Here is a 14,060-nt window from a genome sequence, read left to right on the forward strand (position 1 = left end):
ACCTACTTGCAGTATATTCTGTACTGTGCATGGTTGAGCTCTCAAATTGCCAAAAATAGCTAAATCACGTAACTTGCTCCAGAGTTAATGGCCTCCTAAGCTGACCTAAGGTATCTGAAGAACATTTCAGCAAATTTTGGATGACAACATTTCATTAGTTAAGCTACAGGTAGGTCCTTACTAATGAAAAATTGTTTTCAGTAATAAAAGAAAAAAGTCTACAGCACAATCTCACAATTTTAAAGTAAAACCCAGTGTTTAAATATAATGATTATGAGCAATTATTTTTAACAACACTAAGTAGTGACAAAGTTGTTTATTGTCATTAGTTGTCATCTTCTCAGGGGGGTTGCTAATTACAGAGGAATACTTACGTGTCAGGAATAGGCTTGTTCAAAAATAATAGGTAAACTAATCATTATTTTCTCATGCAAATTGCAACCTTTAAAGAAATGTCTGTTCTCCGGTATAATAAGGTAGGACTGCTGGGGGGATATGAAGGTTGTGCTGCTGCTGTGCTTTAACACTAGTAAGCAGCTAAGCCACGCACAGCCACTCTTTCACTTCTCCCGCAGTGGGATGGGGGGGAGAATGACAAGGGAGAAAGTGAGAAAACTCGTGGGTTGAGATAAAGACAGTTTAACATGTAAAGCAAAAGCTGCACACAAGCAGAGCAAAACAAGGAATCCATTCACCACTTCCCATCGGCAGGCAGGTGTTCAGCCATCTCCGGGAAAGCAGGGCTCCATCACATGTTACACTTACTTAAGAGAAAACACCGTAACTCTGCACTTCCCCCCCTTCCTCCTTCTTCCCTTCAACTTTAATGCAAAAAATGTATTGCTTTTTTATTGCAATAAACTTCTGTATTATAATTTACATTTGAAGTTATGTGCTCAGGAAGTAAACCAGACAATGTCCTGTGTCTACCTTTAAGCCAACAAAGAGTCTATATAAAATGACAGAGGCATTTTTAGGAAAAGAAATATTTTTCTAGTTAGCAGGTGACGGGTTGTCCCGAGATGACACAAGCTTAAGGGGCAGAAACAAGTGTGGTTATTAAAGGCTACTGGATTCTCAGTTCAGCCAAATTGAATTCTTTCATAGTCTGGAGGGCTATGGAAATCTAGCAAAGTGTAGACTGTTGAAACAAAATTAGCATGTAAAGTGATTTTATATGTGCAGGGATATAGCCACCAAGTTTGAATCTGAGAAAGAAATCTTGTTACTAATCTTGTAAAAGAAGTAAGTCTTAAATACCATATTTGCTATCACTGACATAAAGGTTCTGCATACGAATAGCTCTTTTGTGATTGCCCAAAGACACTGGATTATTGAATTGACAAAGATCTGTTCCATTCTCTCCTGCTTTTTCTTTTATAGGATAACTGATTTAGGAAATATTAAAAGAAGATTGTATTTATCAACAGTCCACAAGGAATTGTCTGTAACCCCTCTGCATGCAAAAATTCCTCTGTTTACAATCAAGCGCAAAATAGTAGGTACCTTGGGAATATCCCTAGAACTGTGGTCAAGCATGCTTTTTTATTCAAAATGTTTTATGTACGTTTATAGACCTGTTGAAATTACTGTTTGGTTTAGAACTCAGTTCCCGCTGGTTCATGATACATGCATATGTCCCCTCTACTGGATGGTATCAGAACCACTTAATGCTACTACTCTTCTACCCTTCTTTTAACATTAGGAGCTCATTCCCATGTTTCAAGACTAATGCTGTTTGTGATGTGTTTATCTCCCACTTTTGCTGTCTATTGAACCTTTGTAAAGTTCTCTGTGTCCCTGATACTTTTTCATTATAGTGCTCCTGTTCACGTGTACCTTCTCCTGTAGTGACCTTTTATCACATTCACTGGAGCTGCAGGTAGACTGTAGCTGATGGTTACTTTCATGTGCTTCAGGTTCTTTGCAATTTTGGTATATATAAAATCACATATATATGTCAAACTGATGAAAATAAAACAATAGCCGTCAGCTTCTCCCTGTTCCCCTCTCCCACGCCCAGCCACAACATGTGGTAATAGCTGTCAGGATACAAAACCCGATGGTTACCATATAACCTTGTAAAAAGGCTCAAGTTTCAAATATGCTTTAAAAAAATCGTTTGGAGATGAGACCAGTTAGATTTCAAGTATTTTAAAATATAAGTTTGCACCAAGAGAACTGGATAACAGTATACTAAGCAGCTGTGGACTTAAGGCCAGACAGGAGAGAATATTTTACAAAAACCTCTGAAGTTATGACTTCTTTTGAGATAGTTCAGGTGAAAACAGATGTAATAATTTTAGATTGCAGGAGTTTTCTGCTTTGTGGTAAGAACTGGTTGGATTTTTTTCAAATTAATATGCACCAGATTATACTCCTGAAGTTGCTGTTAATTCAAGATCCACTGAAATTAAATTATTTTTCTTCAGTATAATTTCAGTTAGTTGATCTTGGTGTCAGACTAGCACAAATGTTTCAGGATTAAAATATGCATTAATGTACATGAAGTTAAATTCAATCAGAATATGAACCTAAGTTATGTATTTTAATTTAGATAATAAAACATGAATCAGAGATCTGTCTAAATGCTCTGATCAGTTATAATGACAAAGTATGTTAATAACTTTAATCCTTGACTGACCTTAAAGAGTAGATCTGTATTTCTTAGTGTATCTGAATACGTATCTGTTGTCTTTTAAATGGTTATCTGCCTTTTTATTGTTGCTTTTACTTGAAGGAGGGAGTATGTGCTGCTTTCAGTGCTTAGATCTTTTACATGGCTCTGATAGTTTAACATATTGTATACAGAAGCTGATCATTGTTATCAGTATGATTGGTTATGTATAAGAATATAATGTGGTGTTTGTTCCATCGGTAGAACATAGATTACATTTCCATATGCTAGCTTCTTGTATTGTATTCTTACAAATGATGCTGTTTTCCAACCTCAGTAATAGAAATATCAGTTATAATTAAGTACTGCATTTTCCATTCCATTGCTTGGTGTCTTCAAAACAAATATTCCTTTCCTTCCAGAATTTCAGATTTAGAAGCTGAATAGTAATGTCTGGACCTAAATTTTTTGCTCAAAAAATATTTACTATTTGGCATTTAGAAACTAGTACTTGACTTTATAAGGAAATGAGACTTACACAATCATTATGTCTTAGTATTCTTCTCCCTTAATAAAGCTTCAACCCATTGGTCAACTAAATTTTACAGGTGCAAATTTCATGAAAATGGTTGCATTTCTCCTCAAGGCCACCTCTGTTTATTTCCTGGTTATATAAGATGTGTTAGCATCAGCTCGTCTCTCACTAGATACCAGAATTGATGAGGAGAATAATTGTTAGGAGCACCAGGACTATGACCATATGTGTTTTTAAACACCAGAGGGACTCAATGGAAAACATAAAGCCACAAGAAAGTGTATTTTGTTAGTTCTTCTGCTTGTGGAGTTACTTGTTTTATATGAAACTTCATTTTTTTTTCTAGGAGGATAATGGAATTGTAATATGGTCCTCATTCAAAGTAGATACCTGTAACTGCTCATTTCTGTGTTATAAAAAACAGCAATATAGAAGTGTTGAATTAAGTGGAAAAAACTTGGAACTGAGAGAATTTAAAGAGCTACTGGAATAGTGCAGGAGAGCATAGCTCATTGATGCTACTGTTCTAACAGTGTTTCTTGAAATAAATGGAATAATCATCTAATGAGAATTAAAACATACTTAAGTAGGATTTTTAGAAACCTAGGCACTTGTCATTATCTGATTTGTCTTTTGGAAGTGTCTTATCAGGAATGGATGACATTTATAATAACATCTTAAAACTACTTCTTGTTTTATACACTGGGGTCTTGTCCATACTAGAAATTGGCCTGATAGTTTTCAGTGTGGAAGGGGTGCAAGCCTTGGAGAGGTCATTTCTTTATGAATCTCAGAAAGAAATCATCAAAGAATCTCCAACTATAGCTTTTGGAACACTTACGCTGCAGTAACTTTAACTTACGAAGTAATATTGAATAACAATTCTCTTTTTTCCCCCAGAAAATCTTCATTAAATGTACTTTCTCACAAGTTAGCTGCAAAACATTTGGTGGACATGCTAGGTAATAGAGCTCACTTGGGCTGGTACTCACCAGGTCATTATGTACTAATTGTATAAATAATTGCTGTAAGTGCAAAAACAGTATTTGTTTTAATATCAAAATGTTATGCATGGTGAATCACAGTCTCTGAGAATCTAATACCCCACAGAGGCTTCATTTATAGACATCTATACACTATTCTGCAATGATTACTGTTTGGGTTTCATTAAAGAGTATTTTTTCTCTTTTCTAGTGGTGCAATATGTGCATTGACTTGGTAGCATTCACCAGTGAAATATTCAGAGGAGCAGTCTTCCAGTCTTTGGATGGAATTAGTATTTCAGCTAACTGTAAACTGAGGAAGATCTTCACTTTAAAATCCAAGCCTCAAGATACAGTTGAGGAAGATGGTGTGTTACAATTTCTGTGTAGTCTTACTCATAACTGTTCATATTATAAAATCAAAAGCTGCTTAATCATCAGATTGGCAGTTTGAAAAATTACATGATTTCATGAAAATTGAAGTGGTAGTACAGCGTATTAAATCTGCAAGTGTTGGACTTTAGGTGACTAAGTAAATATATTGTGTACTCTTCTGTTTTAAACATTGACTTCCATAGAATTATTTTATTGAAGAAATTCTTGCAAGATTTATCAAATAGAGAGCTTGTTTTAATGAGGGTATCTTATGCTGGTAGAAATCAAGTTTTGCCTAAGAAGAGATTGTCTGAAAGGAAAGAGAAATACTTAAACTTAGTAACATCTGCTGTTTGTTTTAATAATTTTGGACATTAGCAGCTGATGAAAGATTTCTTCTTTAAATAATCCAAGACAGAACTGTAATGAAACAGTATTAAATGAAACAGAACTATGAAGCTATCATAAACACCTCTGTGATCTTTATTCCATTTATCCTAATGTGTCCTTGTTCATTAGGAAAGTAGTATTGGTGGTGAGCTGAAAATGAGAGGTTATGTTTGTAACAGAGCAGGATATTGGTCAAAGGTTTACCAGTCTCCAAATTAGCATCATAATCCTGAACATTATTTTCCAAGGGAGAGAACTTCCTTCCTCATTGATATTTGCAGTAATAGAGGAAGAAGTCAAAAAGCACAGTTGGCACTTTATTAGAGGAACCCTAGGTATAGTTCATCTTCAGTTTCATTCAGATTTTCATTTTGTGACTTTTAAAGAACACACCTGAACAAAGCCTTCTGGTATCTGAAGGAGGGATCATTAGCAGTACCATAAGTGTAACAAAATGTATCTTCCATTTAGAAAACCTAAACCAATAAGGATCATTGTGATTACTCCTCTTGTTTTTGTTGGTGAAATTGGAAAAAAAAAATTAAAAAATTACTACAGAAAGAATCTGGTAAATTCTCAGTAGAAACTGCAGTTAGAGGCCTCACTGGCTTTAATTTGCTTTAATCCAGTCAGTGCATTGTTTTCTCTCTTCCATTCTAAACTGGTTTTGAAATGTGCGTAAATGTTCTAAATGAGTTCCAGAATTCCAAAATGTGGTTAAGATAATGAGTAGACAGCTTTAATAAACTGTACGCATGGTAAAATACTGCACTTCTAATTACTGGATTATCAATTCTATGATTATTACACAGCTGGTGGGCGTTAGTATTTTCTGTATGCTTATGAATTTTCTTATCTAGGCAAGTTTTAAAATTACATTACTGCTCAAGGTTTGGCTGTATTAAAAAAAACTATACTTCATACCCAATTACAGAAAAATCATAGTAGTTTTTTGTTATTTCTAACTAACTTTCAGTTAATAATGATTTGATAAAGTTTTTTCCTCTGAGATGACTGGACCAGTTAGTTGAGCTCCACTGAATGCAATGACATTGCAACTTCTAATGAGGGTCAAGTTCCTTGCTTAAACCTTGGTGGTGGTGGAAGTAGTGATTTCAAGGTGCAATGTGTATGTTATTCTTTCTTAGTAGCTCATATATAGTATTTTTTGCATTCTTAAAATGATTGCAAGTGGAAAGGAGAAACCGCCTATACTAAGAAATAATTTCTGTATGGGATCATTGAGATAGAGGAAAGAATTCACCTTCTCTGCCCCATGATATTGAGGCATATAAGCTTGATACGTACCTAGTCTTTGGTTTCCATAGTAATCCCAAAGTTACATATGGGTTTTTATCACTAAGTGTTGTCTTACAGTGGTAAATAAAGTACTGGCTTGGTGGAAAAATGGTTGCTAGCATTTGTCTTAGTTAAATATGTCCACTACTGAAATATGACATGGGACACTTGAATTTTTCTATTAGGATCTCAATAGTTGATCCATTATTTGTGATTGGTTTGGGGGTTATATTTTACTCTTCTTATCCTTGGAAAAGAGACTAATATTCATTAGCTTACTCTATTCAGTTCTTATAAAATTTGGAATGGATTTGCATCAGAATGAATTTCCATCAGGAATGGTTCTGACTCTGGATACCTTTCTTTGTAGAGAATAACTTTCATAAACTTAGCTTATATTGGTTATCAAAGGGAAAGCAGAGGCAATCAGATCACATTCTACTAGTGTCTAGTGTCACAAGAATAGATAGGCTGACACCTTTATAGTTTATCATGAAAATGTAATGGTGTCCAAATTTTGGAATTAAAGTTTGTAGAATTCTTTATTTGCATATGTGAGAACCTCTGTTTGCTACTTCAGTCCCACTGATATCCGTACCATTTCAAGATGTTCATTTTGTCTGAAAATCAGTATATTAGTATTAGAATTAAAGCTGAGTTCAAATAAAAATTAACTAAAAGTATTTTGTGATTCTGGTTTGCTGTTCACTTGCCAAATCAAAGTTGTTGATTTACTATGGATATTCTAGCCATTAGTGCATATTTCTTAGTTTAAGTTTATTCAAATTTTTGCCCTAGAAAAATACACAGTATCATTTAAAAATTTACATGCTTATTGCCTTAAAAGTGAACAATTGCAGCAATTTTTTCAGATTACCATAATCTATTAAACAGTTATAACCATATGACTAAGATATATGCAAACTAACAAATCATGTAAGTCAAATTTCATTCTGTTATGTCATCTGAGTGAAGTAAAGTCCATGTTTTTTGATTCTAGATATATATGTTGTTCCATTTATGCCATATGATCCCACAGATGTTATTCCCCGAACCTGCCAGCTAAATACAGATGTGCCACAAGTTACACAATTGCTGAACCTGACTAAAATTCACAAGCCAGAAATAAAATGCAGGAGATATCCAGTAACAGTGCAAGAAACAGGTATTCTGTTGCATTAAAATACTGTGAATACGATCTATACAGTATGCATACAAATAACAGCGTTTTGCAGAAGTTAATGTTAAGAGTTCCAGTGTCTTAAAATAAAATGACAGCTCTTGCATAGCTGTAATATCATGAGCACATAGACACGTGTCTGTTCTATAGTTTGAGATCTATGTGCAGCCTGAACAATTATAATTCAACTGTGGGATTTATAATAACAATATTTGAGATATGTCTTCTGAATGTACATTGAAGTGTGTCTGTTCTGTTTTTACACTTTTTTTAAAGTATGTTTACATTAATGAAACTCTTCTAACAATATGACCACGCATAGTCTCCTCATCTTGTACTCTGAAGAAGGAAATCTTGTCTTACTGGTGTCTTGGAGTTATTTGAATGCTTCTGTAAGCTAGAAGATTATAAAACATATAATTTAGACTTTGATATCACTGCATAGAAGGGATTTATTAAAGAAGCTAGGCAATCATGTGCCAAGATACAAACTATTGACTTTGATAAAAACCAGGAGACAGAAAGCAAGCAGAGGATCAAATTTTAAATTTTTATTATAGCTGAAGGCTAACAGGAGGAGGCCTCAATTTTTTTTATTCTAGGCTCTGTGTTGTTTATAGTTATGAATAATCTCAGAAGTAAATAATGTGGGAGCAAAATTTTCATACGATACAGTTACTAGGTTAGTAAAGAGTGGGACTTCAGAGAGTTTTGAACTTGTAAGATGGGCAATCCCCCATGTACTTTTTCATGAAAAACACTACAGAGCAGGTAACATGCAGGACTTGTAATATTTTTCTAAAAGTTTTTTTACCGTTTTTATTTCTTGTGGCCACTGTGTTGAAAAATTGTGACCTGGGGACCACTGTGCTAGGTAAATATGTAACATGATACCATGTAAAATCTAGCTTTGATAAATGCAAAGGGTTGTACATTGGGGAGAAATGCTAACTGTAGTTAAGCTTTAAAATGTCAAAATGAAATGACTCAAGGAAGGAAAGTCATCATCACCATAGATCTTGCTCAGTGGAATTCTTGGATTAATATGTAGCTACATTTTTTAAAAACTAAGATACTGAGTTGCAGGAAGTTCAAATTCGTATGAAATGGAAAAGGTATCAAACCTTTAAAGACATCAGTTTTGCATTATTATCTGAAATACTTTATAGACTATCAGTTTAACCATCTCAGGAAAGGTTTTGCAGGTAAAGAAGTGTTTGAGAGAAGCAGCATGAATAAAAAACTCTCACGTGAAGATATGCTGAAAACATTAAAAATTGGCTTAGACGACTTTCTTTGTACTACTAGTTACTTTGTAAAGTTTGATAGAAGCTGCTTTTCCTGTCTCATGACACACAAACAAGACATGATCTGATCTGATTACGCAGTTGAAAATTAGAAACTAATAAAAGAAAATACCATGTTACACAGAATATTACTAAAATGTGGAATCCACTACTACAAAAAGCTGGTGAAGTAAAGAAATGTGATTCCAAAATCAGTTGGCCATTTATATGAGTAAGGGTAATGTCTGTATCGTTGTATTTCACCCCAGTAAAAATGTGAAGGGAAAATTTAATCTTGTACTTCTGTGTTTTTGCAGCCTTAAACTAAGAACAATGTTGAAGGCAGATTATTTCATAAATCCCTTCTGAAATTATCTTGTGGCATTTCTGAAGCATTTGGGTTTGGCCATTGAAACTGGCTGTTAGACAGATTATTGGCCTGTTCTAGAATAGCACTTCCTCTGTTCTTATATTTAAATTTACGTGTCTGTCTGCATAAGATTTGTAAGGCAATACTCAGTAGAAACTGAACTGTAGAAGCAAATGCCAAGACTGGAATGTGAAATTTCTTAAATAGACTTGGATCAGACAAATGAATGCTTTTTACTAAAGCTGCTGTTTTGCTTTAAAAACTGTATATTGCGTCCTACCTGCAGTGAAGTCAATAGCAAAATTTCACTGGGGCAAGTGTCTTTCAAGTCCTTAATGTTTTGATTTTTTAAAAATGAATATTTCTTTAAAACAATTTTGTAATGCGATAGGTAATCATTAAATAACAGCAATAGAGATATAGATTGTTTGTGTTTGTTAATGGAGCTCTGTAGTTATAAATTCATACTTGTAAACAGTAGTGGTCTTTACATAGTTACCTTAAGAATGAAATAAAATTTTCAGCTATTGACAGGTGTTTTGCGGTTGAACAAAATCAGGTTTTTTAAATCAGTTGATGAGTTTTGAAGACATCGGCTATATTTCCAATGACGAAATATATCAATGTAGGAAAAAAGTGTATTTTTCACAAGTATTACATTTCATTGATTAGAATTCTAAACATATTAAAAATATAACTTCCTTGCTCCCAGGATATTACTGTTTTTGTAAATCCAGTTGCAAATAACTAATCTGTACTCTTTTTTTAATAAAAGAAAGTTATTCTGTAGATCCATTTGCAATAGTAAATATCCTGGAATATGTGCAAGCACTTCTTGAAAAAGAGGGTTATAATGGATTTCAAAATGAGAATATTTTGTATGCTCTGATTCCTGTCCTTCATGGAGAAGTAATAATTTCACCCCTTTTAAAATGTTGAATAGATTGCTATTGTCAGCTTAAGCTTTCCAAGTACATAAACTTATTGCTGCTGAGCTTAAAAATGCACAGGTGAAATCTCTATCTATAGGCACCCTCTTTCCTCTACTCTTTTGTTATGTTATTACTGGCTTGTGTATGAGACACAAGACACGAGACACAAGACTAAGCCTTTAATTTGGCCCCTATAATAATTGCAATGTCTTACTAAAGTTTTTCTTTTCCCCTATACTCTGTTCCACCTTTTATGAGTCGCTGATTCATCATACTAAAACAGGGTAGTCGAACAACTTTTGAGAAGGAAGTAGGTCTGAAGTAGCTCAGAAGTGGGTCTCTACAAACAAATCAGACAAGGACTCTATTTCCAATATATCTTCATCAGTGTAGGCAATGTTAAAAGTGGTGCTGTAGGTAAGGAAGATACATTTTCATTCCACTGGCCTTGAGGATTCTCATCTTTAGTGTTTGAATTCAGTGAATAATCATTTCTACCATTTCTGTTTAAATGCTCTGGAAATACATGTGCAAAGTATTGACCAAAGGAATAAGATAAATTACAGGGAATGATAACCACTAGTGAAATTTAATACTATGAAAGATAAGACTGTTACAGCCAACAATAGTATTTAGGGTGTAGCATCTCATGAAACTCTAAAGAAGAATAAACTTTGAAAGAAGTGTTTCTTTGAGAACACCCTTGATAATATGAAAGGTTTAAGAAAACACTGTTTAAACTTCTTTACTACTTTTACTGGAATATGAAAAAAACAAGTCAAAGATTTTTATCTGCAGTAAGCTACCATGCTGATGCTTTTTCAAGTTGTTCTCTCTCTAGTTATACTCAATAGTAATGGCAGTCGTTGTCCTACAGCAGCTGAAATGAATAGGAGAGGTTTTAAATTTTTGCTTAGAGTAAGACCCTTCATACATTTACTTATTTAAATTACATTCAGCTTTTTCTTACACGCAAGTACCATTTTTGTAATATTAAAGTGTAAATAGTATTTTTAGAGTATTATTGCCCTACAAGTAGTCAAGCCTAAGTTCTGTTGTGAAGTTTGATTGTAAGTTTGCTTTTGAACTAGCAGAGGAAACACTGGAATTCAGTTTCTCAGTGATTGTATTAAAATCAATACTACTTGGCTCGGTTATCAAAATACAAGGGACTGTAAAACTGAAGTGAGTACAATAGTGTGAATGATATATCTAAACAGAAAAATGAACATTCATTTTAAAAAAGATTCAGGTTTTACCATCTAGACTACAAAGATATATAGCCCTTAGGTATATATAGTAAAATAATTAAGGATAAAATCCCTGACCTGCATGAAAATGAGATGCCTTCAGTTTAAGTTTTAATCCTTATTCTTAATCCCATTTTATGAACCTAGCATGTGTTCTTCCAGACATGTTTTTCAAATTTCAGAAGCTGGCCTTCTTGAAAATGGGAGCTTTAGTATGTTTAAGTACATTTTAATTGGAAAATATTCTTTTTATCCACCAACTTTTTGTTTATTTGATAATCAAAATCCCAAACTTTTTTGTCTTATCTACATATTATTTCATTATGACATCAACATGCTATTATGTGTAGATGTAGGTAATTAATTGCAGTCAATTAATGTGTTCATAAACAGAGATTTTCATGCAAATCAGCTTTTATAATTGGAGCTAACAACATCCCAAGGTAGTCAGCAAATTAAAGAAATTGGTGTTAAACCAAGACAGGTCATCTCATCTTGTGAAATGGCAGCTGTTAGCAGCAACCAAATGTCACATCAGGAAAACGGGAAGAAGGTAATGGCAGAAAGCGGTGGCTTCTTTGTTTATTACTACAGTGAATTATGATATTTGGTGGGTAATGCATGATCTTTTTTCATTTCCTTGATGACAGTGGAACTAAATATTTCCATGAAAAATTCTTAGGACAATCAAGAAAATGTTTTGTTCCTACTGTATTGCTTTATGAAGATCTCAAGTGAGAGAGCAATTTAACACTGAAGTTGTAGCAAGAAAAAATCTTCAGACATTGTAAATTTTAACTACTAAATGTGAAGATACCCTTTTTTATCAGCTCTGGAAAGGAGAATTCACTGACAAGCTTGGAGAATGAAAAAAGAGGACAATAGATACTACATGCAGTTCTGCAGCTCTGGTGGTAGAGTTAATACGTAACCATTTTACTGACCTTCCCTTTTCATTTTTTTCCCAGCTGCATTCCATGTTTACTTCTTGTTTGTCTTGCGGACTGGTTGGCATTTTCTGTGCTTGAAAAAAAACTATAAAAATATGTCTACATTTTAAAGGATGAAAAATAAATAATGAAAGGAGTAGAACATTTGACAGGAATAGAGTATGTTTTCAATATGAGGGCTGAGCCCTGGTAATACAGTAGATTCAGTAATTTCAAAAAGCAAGCTACATCTAAATCGTTCTCCTCTGAGCTGTGAGTGATACCTTGACATTCTTGCCTCAGTTTTCCTGTGTTATTTATTTATTCTGTTATTTATTTATTAGAATTGTTTTTCTTCCTGTCACAAGTTAGGTTTTCATTAAGTTCCAAAGAAATCATGCAAAACAATTTTTTTATATTTATAAATAGCCCCTTTTCGTATAAATCTTTAAAGCAAGGAGATTAGAAATATATCTGTATAATAGGCCAAAATTTTCTTGCTTTTATGTTGACACACTTTTATAAAATGTGCATTTGGTATTCCTACATATTTCTAGGGATTGTGCTGTAAAGGAACATAATTTTTATTTATGCTTAGTAGTCATAATTCTTTTATTTCAGTTGATTTGAAAAAAGTATATTTATTCTTTGTAAGTACTGTAATTTTTTTTAAACTATTTTTCTTAACTTAGGCAGCTTGGTTAATAGAGGACAAGGCAATACACGCAGCAGTAAAACTCAGGATGTATCACATATTGCATTTGGATCAAAGATCCTTGGGCCACCTCCATCTTCAAACAGAAGAGTCAGTACAAGGGTATCTGGAGAGGTAAGAAAGCTTAAATTACAACAAAACAGCTGCCACTTCTACAAAGGAAGAGACTAACAAGCAGAGTCATCACACTAAAGGTTTTTCTCAGAACTGATGTGGGGCTGTGTCTGGAGTCCTGTGTTCGGTCATCAGCTCCCGATGCAAGAGAGATGCTGTGACATCCAGTGGAGGGCAAGTAAAATGCTCGGGTGGCTACAGCACATGGCGTGGGTCCGTTCAGGCCACAGAAGAGAAGGCTGAGGGAGAATCTCATTGCTGTTTTCAACTAATGCAGAGTTGTAGAGAAGACAGGCCCAGATTCTTCTGAGAGGTGTACAGTGAAAGGGCAAGAGGCAGCAGGCCCAAATTGCAGGGAAGCTCTGGCTGGGTATAACGATAAAGCAGTTGAGTCCTGCAACAGGGTCATAGGGAGGCTGTGGAATTTCAAAACTTTCAAAGATAACAAAATGTGACAGGAACAGGCTGATCTAATTTCAGCATTAGGCCTACAGAGGTCTCTTCCGAAGAAATCACAGGGTAATTTCATACCATTCTTATTTTTCTGAATTTTTTTGTTCTAGACTGCTAAAATTTATGTGGGTAAATATTTTTCCTTATGATGAGAGCTGTGATGCAGAGCAGAAACTCTGCGTTTCAGTATGCTCTCAGTAGACGATAGTCAGCCAAACAGTAGCTCATGTGATGCTTTCAGTTACAAGGCCAGGGAAGACAGCTGGTCTCACTCTGCCAGCAAACAATACGCAGGTTTTAGGAGTCTGGTCGGGACTACAGTTCCCAGTTTAACACTGTGAATAAAGGATCTGGCCAAAGGAAATAGATTCTTCTGTAGGAAGTTAATTGAAAGCTAAGACATAAAATGAGATTCCTTTCTCCAAAGAAGAAAGAATTCCTTCTGAGGTCTAGAAAACCTACAAGTTTTATTGTCTTCTTATCCAATACTTAATTTATTTTTTCCTTTTCTTTGCCTTGTTTTCCTTTCACTCAGTGGAAAAAACCCTGCCTGCTACTAGACTGTAAAGATTGAAGATAACCACACAGAACTGTACCTACCATAAAGTTTCCCGAAAAGATAATATTTTAAA

General features: G+C 34.3%; 1 protein-coding gene across 1 annotated transcript in view; it reads left to right on the top strand.

Moving 5' to 3' along the window:
• CFAP20DC (CFAP20 domain containing) overlaps positions 1-14,060 on the top strand; it is a gene marked incomplete at both ends in the record, with an annotated part of 79,939 nt that overhangs the window by 20,460 nt on the left and 45,419 nt on the right. The window contains 4 exons of the mRNA XM_082004445.1: positions 1,384-1,498; positions 4,347-4,503; positions 7,200-7,364; positions 12,839-12,975. Coding sequence (XP_081860571.1) covers positions 1,384-1,498; positions 4,347-4,503; positions 7,200-7,364; positions 12,839-12,975 — 574 coding nt within the window. The remainder of the gene's footprint in view (positions 1-1,383; positions 1,499-4,346; positions 4,504-7,199; positions 7,365-12,838; positions 12,976-14,060) is intronic.

This window comes from Phaethon aethereus, assembly GCF_964289735.1.
Source record: "Phaethon aethereus genome assembly, chromosome: 11".
NCBI lineage: Eukaryota > Metazoa > Chordata > Aves > Phaethontiformes > Phaethontidae > Phaethon > Phaethon aethereus.